Below are 24,307 nucleotides of genomic sequence, written 5' to 3'. Positions count from 1 at the left end.
TCTATGTGAAACCATTACTTAATTTGACCCACTACTATATATAAAAAGCCAAGGCCTTTTTGGATAAATACTTAAATGTATATGGGACTTTGTAACAAACTTAAATACTCATTTATGCCTTTATATAATGGAATACCGGGAGAAGGCAATGACACCCCACTCCAGTATTGTTGCCTGAAAAATCCCCTGGACGGAGGAGCCTGGTAGGCTGCAGTCCATGGGGTCGCACAGAGTCGGACACAATTGAAGCAACTTAGTAGTAGTAGTAGTATAATGGAATACCAGACAGACGGCAACAACAAAAAGATTTCCCACTCTTTGATTAATATGACCTGAAATTAAACTTTATGCTAAGTGGAAAGCACAATAAATATTATTTTTAAAAATCTGTGCATAGTTTCATCCTCTACAGGTGGCAAAAACCATTAATTTTTATTTTCAATTTCAATACAACTTCTAATGATGGATTTGAGTTCAAAGAAATCATGACTAATAAGTGTAAAACTCTCAAAATATATCACAAAACACAGAAATTGGACACTTTTCAGGTGACACAGGTCTCTTCTTTTCTCCTTTTTCTTTTTCCCCTCAAAAATTGTTTTTAAGCAAGAAAAGAAAATAATGTCCAGGGAATTCCTTGATGGTCCAGTGGTTAGGATTCAGCTTTTTCACTGATAGGGCCCTGGATTCAATCCCTGATTGGGGAACTAAGATCCTGTAAGCTGAGAGGCAAGCCTAAAAAATAAAAAAGAATTAAAAATAAAAAGGAGGCGCAGGCAGCCGTCCCCTACATCCGGGTACCGACTCCAGCCGCCCAGACTCTGGCACTATGGTCATGGCGGAGGGGACGGCTGTGCTGAGGCAGAACAGGCCAGGTACTAAGGCTCAGGATTTCTATAATTGGCCTGATGAATCCTTTGATGAAATGGACAGTACACTTGCTGTTCAGCAGTATATTCAACAGAACATAAGGGCAGATTGTTCCAATATTGACAAAATTCTTGAACCACCTGAAGGCCAAGATGAAGGTGTGTGGAAGTATGAACATTTAAGGCAATTCTGTCTTGAGCTAAATGGACTTGCTGTCAAACTTCAGAGTGAATGCCATTCAGATACATGCACTCACATGACAGCAACTGAACAGTGGATTTTTCTTTGTGCAGCTCATAAAACACCGAAAGAGTGTCCTGCTATAGACTACACTAGACACACACTTGATGGTGCTGCATGTCTTCTGAATAGCAATAAATATTTTCCCAGCAGAGTTAGCATAAAGGAATCATCTGTAGCAAAACTAGGATCAGTATGCCGTAGGATTTACAGAATATTTTCACATGCTTATTTTCATCACCGGCAGATATTTGATGAATATGAAAATGAAACATTTTTGTGTCATCGGTTTACTAAATTTGTGATGAAATATAATTTGATGTCTAAGGATAACCTGATTGTACCAATTTTAGAAGAAGAAGTTCAGAATTCAGTTTCTGGGGAAAGTGAAGCATGAAGGGAATCATATAGAAAAAAACGTACTGATCACATAATTAACATTAATTATGTACTGTATATATATCATTTTAGACACATCAATCATGTATCCATATTATAGCTTCTTTGTTTAGTATAGGTTTTTGTATGCTGAGTGTTGCCTTTTAAAATGGGAAATACTTTTTAAGTTATTCATGAGCTGTATATTCACTTGTGTGGCACTCATGGTTTTTAAATAAGATTAGTATTATGTTTATAATGCCTGTTAAAAAAAGAATTTACAGTTTGGTAAAATTGCTGCTAAACAATCATTGGATCACAATCCTCATCAAATAAACGCATCTATAAAAAGATGAGTGAGCTTGAGGTTTCACACAAACCATTTATACTAAAGACATAGTAATGTTTTCCTTTGGTTTTATACCTGGGATTCTAGGAAATTCTGTAGCACATAGTTCTATCTTAATAAGTTTTCTAAAATGAGATAAAAGTTTTTAAATTCTGTTTATAGTTTTTGATATACATATAATTATGTGTATATCCAAGTATAAATGCAAATAAAGCATCAGTAATACTTAAGTAATCTTACTATGCTACACAAAGTATATTCTAGACCAGCATACTTAGAAAGGATTTACCTTTCTGCATCAGTGGATAGTTACATACAACATAGTGATAACAATAAAGAGTGTAAATGATGTTCCCAGTGGAAACCTGCCCTGTCCTTCCCTTCTCTCCATTTCCCTTACTCCCTCCTCAAACTACATACCTGAGAAGCTTTTCGCCAGACTGTGATTTAGTGGTGACCTATACCTATTTATATGTGTATTAATTGCTTACAGTCTATACCTCATATTAGCAATTACATTACACTACAGGAAAAAATGTATTGGCATAGGCTCTTGCTTATCTTTGCTTTGCAAAATTGTTCTCACTACTTGGAAAACAGTCCTTGAAATAGTTTGACTAATAATGTTAGTAATATTAATCTTCACATCTAACCATTTAGGCAGCACTTAAATAGAGTTGGAAAATACTATACTATTTATTTTACACCCCTTCTCCACAAAGTTTATGTTTGAATTATATGGACATGTAAAATTTTTTTGCAGTAATTCACAGGTTCTAAAGGTATTGTTGAATGCTCATACATTTTTTGGACTTGGTTATAATTCAGTGTCTTAAGAAGGATTCAACCATAGATTTTACAGTCGTACCTACTGAATGCAGTTTTCTAACAAAGCACTAGAGGTCTTATTGCTGAGCTGGTTGTAATGAGACACTTAGGTTAAAAAAAAATTGTACATGTAGTGAAGAAAATATTTAAATCCATCTTTTGAACAGAATTAACAAATGAACTTCTTTTTCATTTGAATGAGTTATTTTGAAATGAAGATTAAAATGTAGTATTCTTTTTTTTTCAAGTTAGAGGAAATAATTCATACCATACTATAAGTATGTATTGCAAAAACGTGGAAAACAGTAGCATCCTGAGAGTTTGTATATATATTTATGCTTTCTGATCCTGCCAGTATATTTGGCTTTGAACAGTGCTATCCCAGCAGCCAGTCATTATTTTGTCCCAATCCACACTCTCTTTAAGAAGTTTTATATTCACAGTGAAAGGAATATTGGCTTTGAAATTATGCATTTATATTAATGTAACTATGAACCAATGGGAATAGTCATTTTTATGCAAACTTGCTAAATATCGAAAACTAAACCAAGTTAATAAATTATATATAACAATGTAGCTCTTCTCTCTGTATAAAAGTCTCAGTGGATTTCTGTTGCTTGACTATTAGTGGACATTTGAACTAAGGCAGTGGCTGGGATTTGGTGATCTGGCTAAGTATTCTGAAACACATTTTGAATAATATGACTTGGTGTTAATGGGGAAATAAAAATTTTTTTCTTACTCATTCCATCTTCCCTGTACTATGTGTTTGGAATTGATCATAAAAAAAAAATACCCCAAAGAAAAAAATAAATAAATAAATAAATAAAAATAAAAAGGAGGGGACACGACCTTTTCACGGAATTCTTACAACTGAACCAAGCCAAGACTTTTCAAGAAAAGGAAAAAAATCCACGAATGATATGGGGGAGAAATCTGAAAACTAAATTGGGGTCTGATTTCAGGGGATCAAATCTGGAACAGGCAATAAAAATAAAACTAAAACAACCCTGGGCAAAAATCAAGGCATGAACGTGTAATAGGTAATGTAGTCCAGCGATTCAAGAAATAGGAATGCCAACAGGAAAATCCCCAGGAAGATTTTTTTAAAATACAGTTAAATCTATGGAGTAAATAACGTGGAATCGTTGGTGATCTGGGGCTTCCCAGGTGGCGCTAGTGGTAAAGAATCTGCCTGCAGGAGGGCATGGCAACCCACTCCAGTATTCTTGCCTGGAGAATCCCATGGACAGAGGAGCCTGGTAGATTGCAGTCCACAGGGTCGCAAAGAGTCGGACACATCTGAAGCGACTTAGCACATATGCATAGATGATTTTATTCATGCACATATTGCTGATTTTATTCAGGAGCTTCCCCTACCATTCTGTGCCTTAGTAATCTTTTGAATTAGAAGCAATACTTCAGATCATTCCAAAAGTTTGTGCCCCAGGTTATGGGAAATGTTAACTCAGAATCTATACTCTGAAATTGATGAGTTTTTCCATTCTTTGGAAAAACTTAAAAATTTTTCAATTCCCAAGGATCTCACATGGGGGAAAAATGCAAAGAACACTTGCAGTTCTATCAAGAAATCTCTGAGGGAAGCCAATCATAATAGAAGTTATTAGAAATGATTAGCTCCCTAGGATATGACCAGTCCCTGGAGCTTCCTTTGCAGCCTATTTGCAGGGAGGGCCAGCATTACAAACTAGGGTTTCCAGAGATGAAACAAAGGAAGCAAATGTTTCCTAAGTTTCCACTGTAGTAGAAGCTATAATAAAAGATGTGGTCTGTGCAGCTTCTGTCGATGTGATTTTTCAAAGATGATCAGATATAAAGCAGTAGGCCATGCAGGAAGAAGAAGAAATAAGCAATTCTCAGGACAACGAACTTCAACAATTAGGCAAGAGGCAGCCCATTCAGATTAGAACAGAACTCACACGGACATTGGCCTTTTGAGCTCACCTGTGCCATGAACCGGGCGTATGACAGCCAATGAGATCTGTCTGGCTTTCTGTATTTTAACTTCCAAAAGAACTTTGATGAGTATAGGTACACAATGAAAGGAAAATTACTCTTTAAGTATCGCCTAACTGCTTCCAGAAAGTTATTTTTCTTTCAGGAGTGCCAAGGCAGGGTAGATACACGAGGGCTCTGGAGTCAGGGACTCAGTTTCATAATTTAAAAAAAAAAAAAACCCACTAAAAAGTAACAATGCCAGGAAACTTAGCTCAGCACTAAACTCAGCAAAGAGTACCCATGTGACATGTTGGTTGTTCTGAATCTGATAATTGCATCAAGCAATATTGACTCAAGCTCACGATTTTGTAAAAATAGTTAACAAATATTTGAATTTAGAAAAAGTCCTCTTAGCTGAGTACTTACTAGAAAAAAAGTACATGAACAGTGCAGTTAAACTTTACACAGGCCTGTGGTGTTTTGAACTCAATGGAGACAAATTAAACCACACTCGTTGGTTCTGCAGAGAGAAAAGGCTTCAGTTAAGACTATATCCATACCGAATTTGTTTTTAATTATTCTGGTGAAATAGTTACATTTTCTGGTAAAAGCCTGGTGAGTTTAGAGAAAGCATTCTGAACACGGACTAGAATTAGAAGTGCCCAAATCTGCATTCTGAAGGTCTGTTACTGTGGCAGTAACTGTACTTTGTTTTAAATTTGTACAATGCCTAGATCACAGTTAGACATGTATGGTGAATCAAATTCTTAAACACACCAAATCAAAGGTAAAATATCACAAAACAACAGAATAGTACTATCCCAAAACATAACCAATATTGAACTTGGGTGGTAAATACTAAGGCAGACCTAGTAAAAAGCCCCCTGGGACAGTGCTTCCTTACAAAGTAGGCAGGACGTCACATTAAGGCTGACATAAGTAACATTAAAAAAACAATGACCAGCCCAAACAAAGGCATTCCAATTAAAAGAGATAAAACTTTCTTTATCGAAATCCAATCCCACATGCCATGGGACAACTAAGCCTGTGTGCCACAACTAAGATCTGATGCAACCAAATTAAAAAAAAAAAAAAAAATTAAGAACGTGGCCTCGGCCAAGACAGGTCCTGCTCATGCCCTAGGCTTCTGGGAAATAATCTATGTGATTCCTAAGGGGCATGTATTGCCTAGGGTGGGGCCAGCCGCAGCTAACAGTCTGAGGTGGGGACTGGCAAGCCAGGAAGACCACCACGTGATGGAAGGTGGGGCCTTTGGATCAAGTGGTATCAGTCCACTTGGGAGACTGGATCCAACCATGTAGTCAGTCAATCAAGTCTATGCAATGAGCCCCAGAATAAACTTTGGACACCAAACTCGAGTGAGCTTCCTGGGCTAGCAAAACTCTGTGTATACCGTCTCAGATCAATAACTGGAAGTTAATTAATATCTCTGCAGATGGCACGATTTCTTTTTCTTGTGGCTGAGTAATAGTCCATGGTATATATGTGTCACATCTTCTTTACCCATTCCTCTGTTGATGGATATTTAGGTTGCTTCCGTGTCTTGGCTATTGCAAATAGTGCTGCAATAAGCATTGGGGTGCATGTATCTTTCAGAATTACAGTTTTCTCCAGGTATATGCCCACAAGTGGGATTGCTGGGTCATATGGTAGTTCTATTTTTAGTCTGTCATACAGAGTGAAGTCAGAAAGAGAAATATCGCATATTAATTCATATATGTGGAATCTAGAAAAATGGTACAGATGAACTCATTTGCAAAGCAAAAATAGAGACACAGATGTAGACAATAAACATATGGACACCAAGGCGGGGAAGGAAGGTGGGACGAATTGGAAGATTGGGACTGGTGTATATATACTAAAGTGAAGTGAAGTGAAGTGAAGTCGCTTAGTCGTGTCTGACTCTTTGCGACACCATGGACTGTAGCCTACCAGGCTGTCCGTGGGATTTTCCAGGCAATAGTACTGGAGTGGATTGCCATTTCCTTCTCCAGGGGATCTTCCCGACCCAGGGATCGAACCCGGGTCTCCCACATTGTAGACAGACGCTTTACCGTCTGAGCCACCAGGGAAGTCCCGTATATATACTACTATGTATAAAACAGGTAACCAATCAGAACCTACTACATAGTTCAGGGAACTCTACTCTGTCCTCTGTAGTGACCTAAATGGGAAGGAAATCCAAAAAAAGGGGATACATGTATATATACAGCTGATTCACTTTGTTGTACAGCAGAAACTGACACAAAATCGTAAAGCAACTATACACGAATAAAATCTGTTTTAAAATAACTGGAGGTTAAAATAACCACAGGTGGATAACCAGAGGGCACACAGTCTTGGCTCCACCAGAGTGAAGGCCATGGAGGATCAGCCCCTGTGTCTCTTCCTCTGGCTGATTTTAGTCTGTATCCTTTCCCAGCAATAAACCATAACTGTGAGTATAATAACACTCAGTGAGTTCTGAATCTTGCAAGAAAATTCTCAAACTTGAGGCTGGTTCTGGGGACCCCCTGAACTTGCAGTTGATGTCAAAAGTGAGGGCAGTCTTTGCAGGTTGGCTTATCTTTCACAGGTTGGCTAACTCCAGGAGGTGGATTAAGTCAAACAGATCATTAAAACTGATTTTTCTTGTTTCCACTTACTTTTTAAAATGTGGCTACCAGAAAATTTTAAATTAGATCCATGGCTCACCTTTGTAGGTTGCACTGAACTTCTAGTACTGGTATCAAGAGAGTGCCTATGGGGACTTCCCTGGTGATGCAGTGGTTAAGTGGTGTGAGGACACTTCCAATGCAGGGGGCACGGGTTCAGTTCCTGACCAGGGAACTACGATCCCACATGCCACATGGCAGAGGCAAAAAAAAATTTTTTAATAAAATTAGATTTTTTTAATAAAATTAAAATTTTTAAGAGCATGCATGTGTTTTTATACAAATGAAGCTTGAGAAAATATAAGTTTTAGGCCAGCTTTTATGCTCAAAACTGTATTTATCTACACAGACTCTAATGAAATCACAAAAGCGGTAAGAAGCAAAGGCTGTAAATCTTTCTTTTTAATCTGGGATTATTGGAACTTGATTCTGATCTGATAATAATTAGAAAGGATTAGCTATATTTATACCTGAGTCAAGCCTGCTCACCAAAATAAAGAAGAAAGAATTAAAAACAAAAGCTGGCAGTTCAATAATGAAGAACAAACCTTAATTATTCAAAAACTGCATCACTGTTCAGAACACAGATCTATAAACAGTCTTTCCACAAAAATCCATCTCAAAGAATTCCAAAGATACGGCTGAACAGTTAACCTTTATATTATTTCTATATAGTTTTTATTTTTAAAAACTAACCAAATAAAGACATTGAGATAACTTTATCAAAAAATCATTCACCAAAAAAAAAAAAAAATTCCAAAAAGCTGTATTAAAAAAATAAAAAACAGGTTCACCTTCAAATTTAATAACTAACTCCACCACTTTAAACTATAAAAATAAATTCATCCTTTCTGCTATGAGCTTTTATGATACTGCCTCTGATATCATCATCCAAAACCAAACAAGTTTTGCTGACTTCTCCCATTTTTCTTCAAATGCCTTGTTATTATATTCGGGAAAGTATCTTTCTGAAAACAAAGACTGCTAACCCAGGATTAGAGTGTGACTGACCTCCTGGGTGGCAGGCAAATGGCCAACTTAATCTTGAAATGTAAGATGATCCTTCCAGGAATTCCCTGGTTGTCCAGTGGGTAGGACTCTGCTCTCATTGCACTGCAGTGGCTCAGGGCTCACCGCAGTGGAAGTGGAACTAAGATCCAGCAAGCCCCTCGGCCCAGTCAAAAAAAAAAGAATTGACTCTTCATATAGGATACTGCTAGCTATTATCACCAGGACTGCAAAGTCGGCCCCAAATGTAATTGAACTATGCATTTAACACCGCTTTCTCATCATCACGTCTAAAAGTTAATCCCATCTAAGAATAATCATTTCCACACTTCAAGTATCACCTTGACACTGGTGACTCCTACATCTGTTATCTCCAGCTGCACTCCTTTCTGACCACAGCTGGATAGTTACCCCTCAGGTTCCATCTTTGTCTCTAATTCAATGTGTCTCCAACTCAAAGGCTCCATACTCCTCCCTTTCCTCATCTAAACTCCTTGACTCAAGTTCTTCCAACTTATTCATAAAATGTTAACATCCCTGAGCCCTTTTTAATTCTTCCTTACACACTATGATCTTCCTGCCCACAAATGGATCCATAACATGGAGCTTATGTTAAAAAAAAAAAAAAAAAGCTTTTACCCAAGGAATATTTGCAGGTAAATGGCATATATGCACAGATAAAATGGAATGGGCACTCTGCTGTGCACCTGAACCTATCACAGCATTGTTCATCATCAATACTCCAATACAAAATAAAAAGTTAAAAAAAAAATAATGAAACATAAAACGTTCATCAAATTGTAATGCTACTTAGGGGACTTTTATCAGGGCCACCCAAAGGGGTTTATAGCCTCAAAAATTGGAAGCTAACTACAGCAATTAGTTGTTCAGAATAAAAGCTGGGTTGGAAAGTTAAAACAATAAAATGGCATGGTGGTTGTGATTTTTTAAAAATAGTCCAGAAAAAAGAAGTGTGTGTGTGTGTGTGTGTAGGAGTTGTGAGTAGAGAATGAGAGCAGATTGAATAAGGATTGGAGAATGGTAAGTAGACAGTATGTATATAGATTTTTACCCAACTATTCTTGCTACTTTTGTGCATGCTTGGATATTTCTATATTAAAAACTTTTAAAGAAGGATCCATTCCTGACAAAGTCAACTGGACAAAAATGTATTAAATGGGAGGTGTTAGTTATGCTACCTCTGGGGATAACGGGGTGAACCATATCTGGTTCCTGACCTCAAAGAGCTCACAGCCACATGGAGAGAAAAGTAAAGGAAAGAAGTGTTATAATCGTGAGAGACAAATGCTAAATGTGGCAGATTATTAAAATGGACCACAGATTACCCCCTCCTTGAATCCAACCTTTTTCAAGGCTATCTTGAAAATCATCCTGTAATGAGATGGAGATAACGTCTCCATTCTTGACTTGCTCTGGCCAACAGGACAGGAGCAAACATCACACAGGCAGAAGCATGCAGCCAGCTCATGCACTGGTGCCTGCGCTCTCCTGCCACTGAACTTAATACAGGGCAATAGAGCACATAGAGAGAGACAGCAAGTGTCCCAGCCAGCCCAGCTGAGGGGCTCCAGCATGTGAGCTAAGCCACGTTGGAGCACCCAGCCTTGCTGAGCCAACCTCAGCAAGAAATGCCCAGACAACACAAAGAACACATGATAAATGTTTGTCTTAAAGCACTATGTTTGATGAGCTTTGTTATGCACCCCACTCCAGTACTCTTGCCTGGGAAATCCCATGGACGGAGGAGCCTGGTAGGCTGCAGTCCATGGGGTCGAGAAGAGTTGGACATGACTGAGCAACTTCACTTTCACTTTTCACTTTCATGCATTGGAGAAGGAAATGGCAACCCACTCCAGTGTTCTTGCCTGGAGAATCCCAGGGACGGGAGCCTGGTAGGCTGCTGTCTATGGGGTCACACAGAGTCAGACACGACTGAAGTGACTTAGCAGCAGCAGTTATGTAGCAAAAAATAACTGATACAGCAGTGAACAGATCTCTACCAATTTTGGAGACACATAGATTTTACAGACAAAGGTGACACTTAAATTGAGAAGTTAAGGGAGCCCAGCCTGGCACTCTGTGACGACCTACAGGGGTGGGAGGGTAGAGTGGAAGGGAGGCTCAAGAGGGAAGGGATATATGTATGTACACATATAGTTACGACTGGCAGGAACCAATGTTGTATGGCAGGAACCAATACAACATTGTGCTGGGAGCCAGCGTGAGGAACTCTGCCCGTGGCAAAGGTCATGAGGAAGGAGGCTCAGCATATGCAAAGGCGGGATGGAGCCTCAGGAGTCCCCCTGGAAATTCTCGAGCATCTACCCCCAAAACCAGAGTCTGCCTACTTTCTGCTTTGTGCTCTCACCTACACCTCTGACTTTACGGGGGGCTGTCCCCCAGTCCCTCTCTCTGAAAAAAGAGTTAACTTACAGCTCCAGTTAATAAAGTTCCTGGGTGTGATAGTGTTTCAACCTACAAACTCCTTTGGGAGTCCTCTAGCCTGCCTGAATAGGTTTTTCCCGCCACATGTGATTGTTCAGAGCCTCCCAACTGTGAGAGGCATGAGATGTTCTAAACTGTCTAAATACAGATTCCTTTGAGCAGTTAAAAGTTTGATTAGAAATTGTATTGGTGAAGGGTTTTTCACTTGTTGGGCCAATGTTTGCTGCTAAGTCTCCATATCCCTTACCTACTGTGTCCCTGGCAGTGTATTGATTGATATAACTGGTGTATAGAAATGTAAGTAGTAGCTTTAATGTTTGTAACCTTGGACCCTTGAGTTAATTCTTTTTCTTGTTATAGCCCACCACACCTTTGCCCTGTAGGAATGCAACTTTATCTAATGCTTTTGGAGGGTGGTGCCTGACTAATCACCTTTAGAGAAAAATGTTTTCTGAAGAAAGGGTCTTAAAATGTTAACAGGCCTCCGGGCCAGAAGATGATGCAAATCACCTAAACTTTTGCATATAATAAGTTTGCAGGAAGAAAGCCTGGCTTACTGCATGACTCTACCCCTTCCCCCATTATCCTCTATGCATAACTTAAGGAATAAAAACTACTTTGGAAAATAAAATGCGGGCCTTGTTCACCGAAGCTTGGTCTCCCCCTGTCGTTCTTTCTCTCACCTTCTGGCTGAATTATTCAGCCTCTTTTCTCTACTGAATTTCCTCACTGAGCTATCCTTATTTAGCCACTCTTTATATCCTTAATTAACGTTTAATTAAGCAATTGTTTCCTGATCCTCGCCGACTCGGTCCCCGCTTCGAATTCCCTGGATCCACCGGGACTGGACCCTAGCAACGTTGTAAAGCAATTATTCTCTGATTAAAAAATAAATTTAAAAAAATTGAGAAATTAGAGAAAGGGGGGGAAACTCATGGGGGAGAAATATGCTTCAACAAGGAAAACCCCTCTTTTATGTTTGGCTTAACAGAAGACAGCTGGAGTCTCATATTTGCTACTCTATTCAATCTGTTTCCATATGTTGTTTAGGCTGAGGTATAGAAAGAAAATTCTGCTTCTTGCTGATAGGTAGTTGAAATGGTGAGGAGTATTTTAATCTTAGCCCTTCCTGAGCCTTTTCAGATCATTATGGGTTTAATTCTTGGATATGACACCAAACACTTGCTCATTGGAAGAAAAGCTATGATCAACCTAGACAGCATATTAAAAAGCAGAGACATTACTTTGCAGACAAAGGTCTGTTTAGTCAAAGCTGTGGTTTTTCCAGTAGCCATGTATGGATGTGAGAGTTGGACTATAAAGAAAGCTGAATTGATGTTTTTAAACTGTGGTGCTGGAGAAGACTCTTGAGAGTCCCTTGGACTACAAGGAGATCCAACCAGTCAATCCTAAAGGAAATCAGTCCTGAATATTCATTGGAAGGACTGGTGCTGAAGCTGAAACTCCAATACTCTGGCCACCTGATGCAAAGAACTGACTCATTGGAAAAGACCCTCAGGCTGGGAAAGATCGAAGGTGGGAAGAGAAGGGGACAACAGAGGATGAGATGGTTGGATGGCATCACTGACTCAATGGACATTAGTTTGAGCAAGCTCTGGGAGTTGGTGATGGACAGGGAAGCCTGGTGTGCTGCAGTCCACGGGGTCACAAAGAGTCAGACATGACTAAGCAACTGAACTGATGACACCGAAACTCAACAAATGGTTATTTCTTAAATGTGAGTTGCAAGACGGAACCTGAAATTACATCACATTCTGATATAGTAAAATCCATAGATCTGTCTTGCACTTTGATGGTTCTGTTATCTATGTATCATTCTGTAGTGCCACCTATTAGTCTTTTGAAAAATATTGGTTCACTGAGTGACACAGGTCTTCCTAACGTGGAACCATTTCATTAAACAGAATTCGAAAAAAAAAAAAAATCACATTTGTTAACATGACCGCTGATCTCATCAGGAAAGGCTGTGCAGGGAAGCAGTCTGCCTCTTGGCAGCTTGTGTGTGTGCTCAGTCTCCCAGTCACCTCCAACTCTTTGCTATCCCATGGTCTATAGCCCGCCAGACTCTTCTGTCCTTGGGATTTTCTACCAAATTCTAATTTTTGCTTGAAAATTCAAATGGTGTCATCGGCAATAAATACTACTCGTTGTGTTTCTGGAAGCAACTCACTCAATTGTCTCATTTTTAAGGAAATGATTAAATGACTGCCAGATGCCCGAGTCTGAGGAAACATAATTTGGCTACCAGTCTTTTAGATAAAAAAAGTCCTATGAAGAAGTAACTGGTTCAGTCTACAACCCCAACATCCCACCAGGGCTTTTGCTCAAGATAACCCCATCCTTCACTCAGACCCAGCAGAAACAGCTGATGTATACTTTCCAGGTCAACACACAAAACATTTTAAAAATGTATTCAAAGGTTAATATTTGAGAAAATCAATAATTTTTATGCTTCATCGAGGACATTCTTAAGCGAAACTAGCTCTTGTTTTTTAACTACAAGTGGGTGGTGGTGAATAATCCATGGGTACCCCTGCCTTAATGAGGATGAAGGCATCAGTGTTTTCCTCACCAGTGCTCTCCACATGGTGAAAAAGGTTTTTGCCTTTCATCATGCCTCTGATAAAGTCTGAGCATTATGAAGGAAATTGGTTTGACTCTGCAGAGATCCTGAGAGAGTCCCAGGGAAATCCCTTTGAGAACCACTGGTACATCACTGCCATAAGGCTGATGAACAGTCAAACTGATACAGACATGAAACTAGCAGCTAGGAAGCTTGCTGTTTTTCATTCATTACATTGCACTGAAAAATGCCCCCTCGGATTCTCTGCCTGTAGAGTTCAAGGTGAAAAAAAAAAAAGACTCTCCCCACTCTGGCTGTAGGGGATCTCAAGTGCACACGGTACTCTGGGCTTTGGTAAAGGACCACCATTCCCACAAAAGACTGTATCTGCCCTTGTTGCATTGTAGCCGTTTCCAAGCATAAGGTTTTATGAGTTGAAATCCTACAGATAAAGAATGCACATAGCCAGCAAAATGCCACCAACAGGAATAATGCTTCCAGGTGACAATGGTGTGAGTGCTGTGGTGTAAGTGTGTAAGTGCCAGCACAATGATTGGCTGGCAAAGCCTAGGGGCCAGCAATCCTGGTGGCCCAGGCACACTGCAGAGGGCCACCACCTGAGAAAACAGCCTCTTGCCTACGATCCACCCAAGGAAAGTGGCATTTCGGCTGGCTTTTTTCTCTAGTTTTGCATACACCGGCTCCACCAGGGCTCTACAGAGGATTTAGACTCCCGCCAGTTCCTCTCACCTGTCCCCTAAGTTGTAGTGAATTTAGAAAGTCAATAAGGGCATTAACTCGCAGAGCGACAAAGCCCTCTGCTTGTTAATGCTCTTCAAATAAGAGTCCAGCCTAGGAAACTCCAGGTGCCACCTAAGGGACTACTTGTGCAATCAGATTTTCTCAATGTGTACAAGGATGCTGCAACATTTACAGTGTGATTTGTAAACCATTGCATCTGAGCACACAAAAGGAGAACTGACAAAGAATGAAAAGATCTAGGTATTGGGCTATTTTTGCTATTCAAGAACATCAGAAAAAAAAAAAAATCAGTGAAGGTTTAAGAGTACCTACACAAATTTAAAAAAAAGAAAAAGTCAATATATGAGAAATATAATACACCATGATGGCCACCACGAACGGGCAGTGCCAATAGGAAGGTGGTCAGCTCTTTAATAAAACTGCCTTCCTATTCTCCAACGCTGCAACTTTGCCAGCCCTGCCCAAATCAAAACACGAAAGGAACACCTACCCACTGTCTTTGTGCCGTTTCCTTCATTGACTCCGTGAAAGCAACAGCAAACCTAGGAAAGCGAACAAAAAGAATGATAACAATTAGGGCAGAATCTAATCAACATAACTGAAAAACAGCGCTCTGGAACAAATGGTGACAGACAGGTGAGAAGCGGAATTTACAGCGCAATCAATCTCTATTAGTCGTGGTTGTTGGCTATTAGGTCTCATCTCCACTCACATCCAAAAAAAGAAGTTGTGTAGGCAGGAAATAAACAAATGAAGCTCAAAGCTTCCTATCTTTCTTGTTCCTTTATGGAAGAAGAGAGAAGCAGAGATAATGACAGAAAGCAAGATGGATGAGAGAAGCAAGGAACTTCTTAATATTCAGGGGCAGGATATGTGGCTCACTAGCTTCGCTAAAGGAAGACTAGGCTGAAGTGCTCAAGATTTATTGAATGTTTGTGGACAAAGAATGTGAATGTCCCCACTCATTAAGAATTGCATGTTTCCAGAAGCGGGACTGGGTACCCATGGAATGAACCAGGTATGGAGCCAGAAAGTAAGAGAGTTCAAAATATAGAGAGGGCTTATCAAAAGGATGCAGAAGTCAACTCAAAATATCTCCGATGGCCATGGCTGGGGTGATTTGGGCACCAAAAAAAGTAATAGGAGCTACAGAGTCACATACTGAGTTGGCCCAAAATTCATTTTGTAAGAGTGAATTAAGCCAGAAAGGAAAACACCAATACAGTATATTAACACACATATATGGAATTTAGAAAGATGGTAATGATAACCCTATATGCGAGACAGCAAGAGACACAGATGTATAGAACAGTCTTTTGGACTCTGTGGGAGAGGGCGAGGGTGGGATGATTTGGGAGAATGGCACTGAAACATATATATTATCATATGTGAAATGGATCGCCAGTCCAGGTTCGATGCATGAGACAGGGTACTCCGGGCTGGTGCACTGGGATGACCCAGAGGAATGGGATGAGGAGGGAGGTGGGAGGGGGGTTCAGGATGGGGAACATATGTACACCCGTGGCGGATTCATGTCAATGTATGGCAAAACCACTACAATATTGTAAAGTAATTAGCCTCCAATTAAAATAAATAAAAATTTTTTTTAAAATTTATTCTGTAAGATGGCACCAAAAAATCCAAACAAACTTTTTGGCCAACCCAATAAAATAAAAATAAATAGCCATGAGTCCATGTTGATATAACTATATAAATAATTGAACAAGTAACTAGGGTCAAACAGACAACTCTTCTTGTAGTAGAATTCCAATTAACCAATGTAGGAGTGGTAGAAATAGAAAATCATCATTACACAAACAGTGCAGTAAAGAATGTTGGAGCAAAGACCCATTAATAGGGAATTCCCTGGCAGTTGAGTGGTTACAACTTGGTGCTTCTGTGGTCAGGATACGATCCCTGGTTGGAAAACTAAAGTTCTGCAAGCTGCACACACAGCATAGTCAACAAAAAAAGCATTATTATGTGATTCTTATGTGATTCTTTTTTATGTGATTCTTCCCCTGTGGCGTGACCCAGAAAGGGGAGCTTGTATTCCCTTGTCTGTGTCTTCTCCAAGCCTTCCCTTCTCCACTCCCACTTTTACAACCAGCAACCAATCCCAGACACAGCCAATCGTATGCTCCTTACTTAAGGGAGAAATATGGAATCCTTCCCTTTGTGTATGTTAAACATGAGCGACGAGGACCAGACCACATTAAACCTTGCATCTGAGTCCAGTAGGGATTGGAGAATCCAGTGAGATACTCTCTATGCCCCGCCCCCAAACATTGGCGAAATGATAAAATCAACTGTATTCTAAGGCCATCAATTTTTTTCCAAAAAATGGAGATAAAAAGGAGAGACAAGCAGCTAAACAGCAGTTACAAGGAGTGTAGAAACTTTCATTGGCAGAAAACTGCAAAAATGAGAAACTTAAGAACCAAAGAACACCTTGCCTATAAATTGCCTGCCACAGTTGCTGGTCCCTGGTTCATTTCACATCTGCTATTATTATTTTCCACTAGTACTCATGCAACTACCAGCACATCTGCAAGATGTTAGGGCACCCCACGTGGCCAGTGACAGCCTCACACTGTCAAAAAAGAAAAGATCCCAAGAACCAAGAAGAGCCATTGAACAGAGAACGAGGTCAGTGACACTAAGACTGTGCATTGTACCTCATAACAGCATTGATGAATACATGCACAAGTGCAGTCCTCAGGCTTTTGTGGAAAGGGAAATCCACTCATTTGGCAAGTCTGACGCTCTCGCTTCCTGTGAGAATGTCAGCTCTACATGTGCTGGAACACTGCTCTGCTCACATTCACCATCCCAGCCCCTTGGAGCGTCTGGCACCCAGGAGGCAAAAATACCTGCCAGCTGAATGAGTGAATAAGCAAGAGAAGGAACAGTTTTGCCGTAAATTCCAACAGGAGTTTGCCCTAAAATCCAAACAGGTGAGGGTGAGAAAAGAATGGAGAGAGGGAGAAAAGAAATGAAAAATGTCCCAGGTGTGCAGAGCGGACTCTGTGTGCATCACAGCCTGGAGGCTGATGGTGACTGTTCCTACCTAAATAATGGTCCCCACCATCACATCCTGCTCATTTGACACCCAGGATGAGGCACCAGTAGGAGCTACAGTGTATTTAAGACAACAGGGAAGAATGAGATTCTTGGGAGGGTTTTCATCAGAGATCAGATCAGATCAGATCAGTCACTCAGTCATGTCCGACTCTTTGCGACCCCATGAATCGCAGCACGCCAGGCCTCCCTGTCCATCACCAACTCCCGGAGTTCACTCAGACTCACGTCCATCGAGTCAGTGATGCCATCCAGCCATCTCATCCTCTGTCATCCCCTTCCCCTCCTGCCCCAATCCTCCCAACATCAGAGTCTTTTCCAATGAGTCAACTCTTCGCATGAGGTGGCAGTACTGAGTTTCAGCTTAATCATTCCTTCCAAAGAAATCCCAGGGCTGATCTCCTTCAGAATGGACTGGTTGGATCTCCTTGCAGTCCAAGGGACTCTCAAGAGTCTTCTCCAACACCACAGTTCAAAAGCATCAATTCTGCTCAGCCTTCTTCATAGTCCAACTCTAACATCCATACATGACCACAGGAAAAACCATAGCCTTGACTAGATGAACCTTTGTTAGCAAAGTAATGTCTCTGCTTTTGAATATGCTATCTAGGTTGGTCATAACTTTCCTTCCAAGGAGTAAGTGTCTTTTAATTTCATGGCTGCAGTCATCATCTGTAGTGATTTTGGAGCCCAAAAAAATAAAGTCTGACACTGTTTCCACTGTTTCCCCATCTATTTCCCATGAAGTGATGGGACCAGATGCCATGATCTTCGTTTTCTGAATGTTGAGCTTTAAGCCAACTTTTTCACTCTCCACTTTCACTTTCATCAAGAGGCTTTTGAGTTCCTCTTCACTTTCTGCCATAAGGGTGGTGTCATCTGCATATCTGAGGTTATTGATATTTCCCCCGGCAATCTTGGTTCCAGCTTGTGTTTCTTCCAGTCCAGCGTTTCTCATGATGTACTCTGCATATAAGTTAAATAAACAGGTGACAATATACAGCCTTGACGAAGGTGCACGGGAAAATGTCCCAGGAGTCAGGAGGGTCAACTGGAATTAACTTGTCGGACATGTCACTTATTTCAGAGCTGCAGATAACACGGTCTTTATTGTGGCCCCTTATATAGAAACAGTAGCCCTGGGTTTACACTCACCTAACAAATAACCTTTTAAAAGAGTTCTTAGCCCAAAGATCCTCAGAAGAAAAAGACATTTAAAATAACATGTGCTAAGTCACTTCAGTCATTGCAGTCCAAGGGACTCTCAAGAGTCTTCTCTATGTGCAACTCTATGAACCGCAGCCTGCAAGGCTCCCCTTGTCATAGGATTCACCAGCCAAGAACACTGGAGTGGGTTGCCATTTCCTCATTTAGACTATTTACAATAGGCAAGACATGGAAACAACCTAAACGTCCATCAACAGATGAATAGATAATGAAAATGTGGTGCATACACACATTGGAATATTACTTGGCCACAGAAAAAGAATGAAATAATGTCATTTGCAACAACATGGATAGGCCTGGAGATTATCATACTAAGTGAAATCAGTCAGACAGACGAAGACAAATATGTAATGTCACTTTTCTGTGGAATCTAAAATTTGACAGAAATGAACTTATCTATGAAACCAAAACAGACTCAGGGACATAGAGAACAGACTTACGGTTGCCAAGGGGGAGGGATGGATTTGGAGGTTGGGGTTAGCAGAAACAAACTATCATATATAAAATGGATAAACAATAAGGTCTTACTGTATGGTACAGGGAACTAACTATATTCAGTATCCTGTGATAATCTATAACAGAGAAGAATATTTTTTAAAAATGTATATGTGTATAACCGAATCACTTTGCTTTACAGCAGAAATTAACACAACATTGGAAATCAACTATACTTGAGTAAAAAATAAAAGAAATACTATCTGAGGTAACCATAAACAGAAACATATATCTTAGGAAAAATATAAAAACTACCACTTTTGCTTGAATACTGCCATTTCAAATCATATTTACATTGACAAAGAATTCTGTTTGTCAAAAACATCTTCAGTAACACTAAGTAGCTCAAAAGCCATATGAAATTACTTACGTTCAACCATTTTTGACCCACAAAACAGTAATTTCGTGTGGTTTAACCTACTAATGTGCTATAGATTTCATAATCGTGGAAGTATTTATGAGGCAATTCATTCCATACAAACTACTGTTCATTTGCTTGGCAAGGTTAAGTTTTTTTCTAATAGGCACCTGGATGATCCTTCAGTAAGCGACTTTCACAAATTTCAAATACTCCTTATTTAATTTTGGTATTTATAACTACCAAATACTTATTACAGTGTTCAGAAACCAAAAAAAAAGTGAGTGCTAAAATAAGTTCACATACTATACCACACAGGAAAAAAAGTTTTAAATACTAAAAAAGTGGAGGGAATTTCCTGGTGGTCCAGTGGTTAGTCCCTGAGCTTCCACTGCAGAGGGTTACAGGTTTGATCCCTGGTCTAGCAATCAAGATCTTGCTTGTTGCATGGTGAGGCCAATCAATAAATAAAATTTTAAAGTTGAAAAGTATACCTTGTAGGAAAAATATAAGTATTCCAATGAAACACCTGTCATAAAGCTAGACAAGTTCAATACTTTGTTCTATAGAAAACTGCGCTGTATAGTGTCAGACAAAAAATCTATGATTCATGCAACTTCCCTGCCCACTAACTTCAATCAATAGCCCCCAAATAAAAGTCAATGTGTGTTTTAATAATAACACAATGAATAATGCTAATGACAATATCATAAGATGATTTATTCCATACTGTTTCTCCCAAGAAGAATGATTTTCCTTCTAAAAGATAATGCATTACAGACTGAAGGAATCTGAAGACATTAAATTTTGAGGGTGTAAGAACAACAACAAGAAGAAAACCTGCAATGATACATCACCTTTCAAGGTGAGGCGGCACTGTTTTCACGCCTTTATTTATTGTAACACACACACACGTACATAGAAGGTACTCCTTATGTTGAAAGGGTTGTATTGCCACATTTGTTTCCAGGAAGTCTTCAGGAAGAAGCAGGGTCCTGCAGTGCAACTACATCCAACTGTGACCCTAGTTTTAAGGAGCAAGACCGGCACCTATCTTAACCAAAAGACATTGGGGGCGCCAGGCTTCAACAGTACATGAACCGTGAACTTCCAGATGTTCAAGCTCGTTTTAGAAAAGGCAGAGGAACCAGAGATCAAATTGCCAACATCTGTTGGATCATCGAAAAAAGCAAGAGAGTTCCAGAAAAACATCTATTTCTGCTTTATTGATTACGTCAAAGCCTTTGATTGTGTGGATCACAACAAACTGTGGAAAATCAGATGGGCATATCAGACAATATAACCTGCTTCCTGAGAAATCTGTATGCAGGTCAAGATGCAACAGTTAGAACTGGACATGGAACAACAAACTGGTTCCAAATCGGGAAAGGAGTGCATCAAGGCTGTATATTGTCACCCTGCTTATTTAACTTTTATGCAAAGTACATCGAGAGAAACTCTGGGCTGGATGAAGCACAAGCTGGAATCAAGATTGCTGAGAGAAATATCAATAACTTCAGATATGCAGATGATACCACCCTTATGGCGAAAGCGAAGAAGAACTAAAGAGCCTCTTGATGAAAGTGAAAGAGGAGAGTGAAAAAGTTGGCTTAAAACTCAACATTCAGAAAACTAAGATTATGGCAATTGGTCCCATCACTTCATGGCAAATAGATGGGGAAACAGTGGAAATAGTGGCAGACTTTACTTTGGGGGGGCTCCAAAATCACTACAGATGGTGACTGCAGCCAGGAAATTAAAAGATGTTCGCTCCTTGGAAGAAAAGTTATGACCAACCTAGACAGCATATTAAAAAGCAGAGACATTACTTTGCCAACAAAGGTCCGTCTGGTCAAAGCTATGGTTTTTTCAGTAGTCATGTATGGATATGAGAGTTGGACTATAAAGAAAGCTGAGCATCAAAGAACTGTTGCTTTTGAACTGTGGTGTTGGAAAAGACTCTTGAGAGTCCTTTGGACTGCAATGAGGTTCAACCAGTCCATCCTAAAGGAAATCAGTCCTGAATATTCATTGGAAGGACTGATGCTGGAACTGAAACTCCAATACTCTGGCCACCTGATGTGAAGAACTAACTCATTGGAAAAGACCCTGATGCTGGGAAAGATTGAGGTCAGGAGGAGAAGGGGACGACAGAGGATGAGATGGTCAGATGGCATCACCGACTCAATGGACATGAGTTTGAGTAAACTCTGGGAGTTGGTGATGGACAGGGAAGCCTAGTGTGCCACAGTCCATGGGGTCACAAAGAGTCAGACACAACTGAGCGAATGAACTGAACTGAACTGAACTAGGCTGTACAATAGAACCTGGAGTTCTGTCCTAGATATGGATCAGAAATGGGACAATTATACAGATTTGAAAAGGCCAGGATTCCCTAACCACAGTTCCTTAGCCATAGAAGGGTGACAGATGAGCCACAAAAAACCCAAGGCTGGCCACATACTGGGGATATGGAAGCAACCTAAATACACATCAATACACAAATGGATACATAAAATGTGGCATGGGACTTCCCTGGTGGTCCAGTTGTTAAGAATCCGCCTGCCAATGCAGGGGAAAGGGTCTGGATCCCTGGTGGGGCAAGATCCCACCTGCCACAGAGCAGTGAAGCCCATGCGCTCCAACCACTGAGTCCACACACTGCAACAGAAAGTAGCTTCCACTTGCCCCAACTAGAGAAGGCCTGTGTGCAGCAACGAAGACCCAGAGCAACCAAAAATAAATAAATAATTTTTTTTTTTAAAGAAAATGTGGCATGCACATACACTAGAATGCTATTCAGCCTCTAAAAAGGACATCGGTCATCTGCAACAACATGGATGAACTTGGGGCATACTTATGCTCAGAGAAACAAGCCAGACATTGAAGGACAAATGGCAGGGCGTTGGGGGGTGACTTCACCAATATGTGGGATCTAAAATAGGCAAACTCATAGAAGCATGAGTAGGATGAAAGAAGGTAGGGGAGGGAGAAACAGGAAGGTATTAGTCAAAAGGCACAAAGTTTCAGGAACTTCCCTGGTGGTCCAGTGGTTAGGACGCCATGCTCCCCACTGCAAGGGGCACCGGTTCTATCCCTGGTTGGGGAACTAAGAGAGTAAATCTTACGCATTTAAGTAAATCTCACCACAAGGGAAAAAAAATCTCTTTTCTATTTAATTAGATTTGTAGCTATAGGAGATGATGGATGTTCACTAAATTTGCTGTGATAATCATTTCAAATCAAATCATTATGCCTGATGGCTCACCCCTGATGGCTCAATCAGTAAAGAAGTTGCCTGCAATACAGGAAAGCTGGGTTCAGTTCCTGGGTTGGGAAGATCCTTGGAAGAAGAAAATGACAACCTACTCTAGTATTCTTGCCTGGGAAACCCCATGGACAGAAGAGCCTGGCAGGTTAAGGTCCATGGGGTCACAAGAGTTAGACAGGACTTAGCAAGAAACCACCACCTTAAATGGATACAGTTCTGCATGTCAATTATATCTCAATAAAACTGGAAAAATGAAAACATTCTACTTGGGCAAACCCGATGCAAAGTTGACCCTAAACTGTGTGCTAATAAAGCCTGAGTTTACCCTTATTCACTCTTAGCAATAATTCTATCTCTTCCACCGCAACAAACATTTTAAGAACATTCATCCAATATTAACTGAAGTCAAAGAATTGCTCAAGACGAGTAACTTGTTTACAGTGACTATTCCTGGTAAATAAACATGTGCTGACTGAATTAAAAAATGAAAGAAGGAAAGAAATTTTTTTTTAGGGTAAGACATAAAAACTTCCAAATTACTGGTTTACTCCATCGTTTTGTGTTAATGAATTTTATCCAAAAAGGTTACATGCTTAACTCCTGTGAAATTCTCTTAAGGATTACCTGGCTTCTTCAAGGACTTTTCCCATCACTTTGTTTTTATCTCCCTGGTTAACATCTTCATTTAAATCAGTTCCACCAAAGATGATTCCAAAAGGAATTCCATTACCTGCAAAATTAGGATACTTAACAAAGCACAGTTTACCTTTAAAACACCCTCTCACTAATTATCCCCAAGCATTGATATAAAAAACCAAAGTTCCCAAAACATATGGACTGGGTCATGTTGTTTGTTCAATTACATCCACCTCCCCTGAATAGATTAGGTATCACCATTGTGAACATGACATGGGGTTACTCATGTGAGGCAAGGCCATTTTAAATCAATATGCTTTAAATTTTAACATATGAAAAATGTTGTTAGCTTCCATCTATCAAAGTCAAGTATAATCATAATTCAAAAAGACACAAGTACCCCAATGTTCACTGCAGCACTATTTATAATATTTAGGACATGAAAGGAACCTACATATCCACTGATAGATGAGTTGATAAAGAAGTTGTGATATCACTGAGGAAAACAGAATTGAAAGAGACACATGTACCCCAGTGTTCATCACAGCACTGTTTACAATAGCTAGGATATGGAAGCAACCTAGATGTCCATCGGCAGATGAATGGATAAGAAAGTTGTGGCACATATACACAATGGAATATTATTCGGCTATTAAAAAGAACACAGTTGAATCAGTTCTATTGAGGTGGATGAAACTGGAGCCTATTATACAAAGTGAAGTAAGTCAGAAAGAAAAACACCAATATAGTATATTAACACATATATCAGAGAAGGCAATGGCACCCCACTCCAGTACTCTTGCCTGGAAAATCCATGGACAGAGGAGCCTGGTAGGCTGCAGTCCATGGGGCTGCTAAGAGTCGGACACAACTTTCATTTTTACTTTCATGCATTGGAGAAGGAAATGGCAACCCACTCCAGTGTTCTTGCCTGGAGAATCCCATGGACAGAGAAGCCTGGTGGGCTGCAGTCCATGGGGTCGCTAGAGTCGGAGACGACTGAGTGACTTCCCTTTCACTTTTCACTTTCATGCACTGGAGAAGGAAATGGCAACCCACTCCAGTGTTCTTGCCTGGAGAATCCCAGGGACGGGGAAGCCTGGTGGGCTGCCATCTATGG

At 40.1% G+C, this 24,307-nt stretch overlaps 1 protein-coding gene and 1 pseudogene across 3 annotated transcripts in view; one reads left to right on the top strand and one right to left on the bottom strand.

Moving 5' to 3' along the window:
* Positions 1–24,307, bottom strand: part of GLT1D1 (glycosyltransferase 1 domain containing 1) — a 117,936-nt gene that overhangs the window by 67,827 nt on the left and 25,802 nt on the right. For 2 of the 3 annotated variants that reach the window (XM_070385599.1, XM_070385601.1), the window contains exons 3-5: positions 23,176–23,281; positions 14,610–14,661; positions 4,631–4,690 (exon numbers count right to left, since the gene is read on the bottom strand). In XM_070385599.1, the coding sequence (XP_070241700.1) occupies positions 4,631–4,690; positions 14,610–14,661; positions 23,176–23,281 (218 nt within the window). The remainder of the gene's footprint in view (positions 1–4,630; positions 4,691–14,609; positions 14,662–23,175; positions 23,282–24,307) is intronic. The other variant, XM_070385600.1, reaches the window with a different exon arrangement.
* Positions 782–2,926, top strand: LOC138991489 (MOB-like protein phocein pseudogene; annotated as a pseudogene).

This window comes from Bos mutus, chromosome 17 (assembly GCF_027580195.1).
Source record: "Bos mutus isolate GX-2022 chromosome 17, NWIPB_WYAK_1.1, whole genome shotgun sequence".
In the NCBI taxonomy this organism is placed as follows: domain Eukaryota; kingdom Metazoa; phylum Chordata; class Mammalia; order Artiodactyla; family Bovidae; genus Bos; species Bos mutus.
Note: the sequence above shows the minus strand (reverse complement) of the source record. Positions and strands in the feature narration are given on the sequence as shown.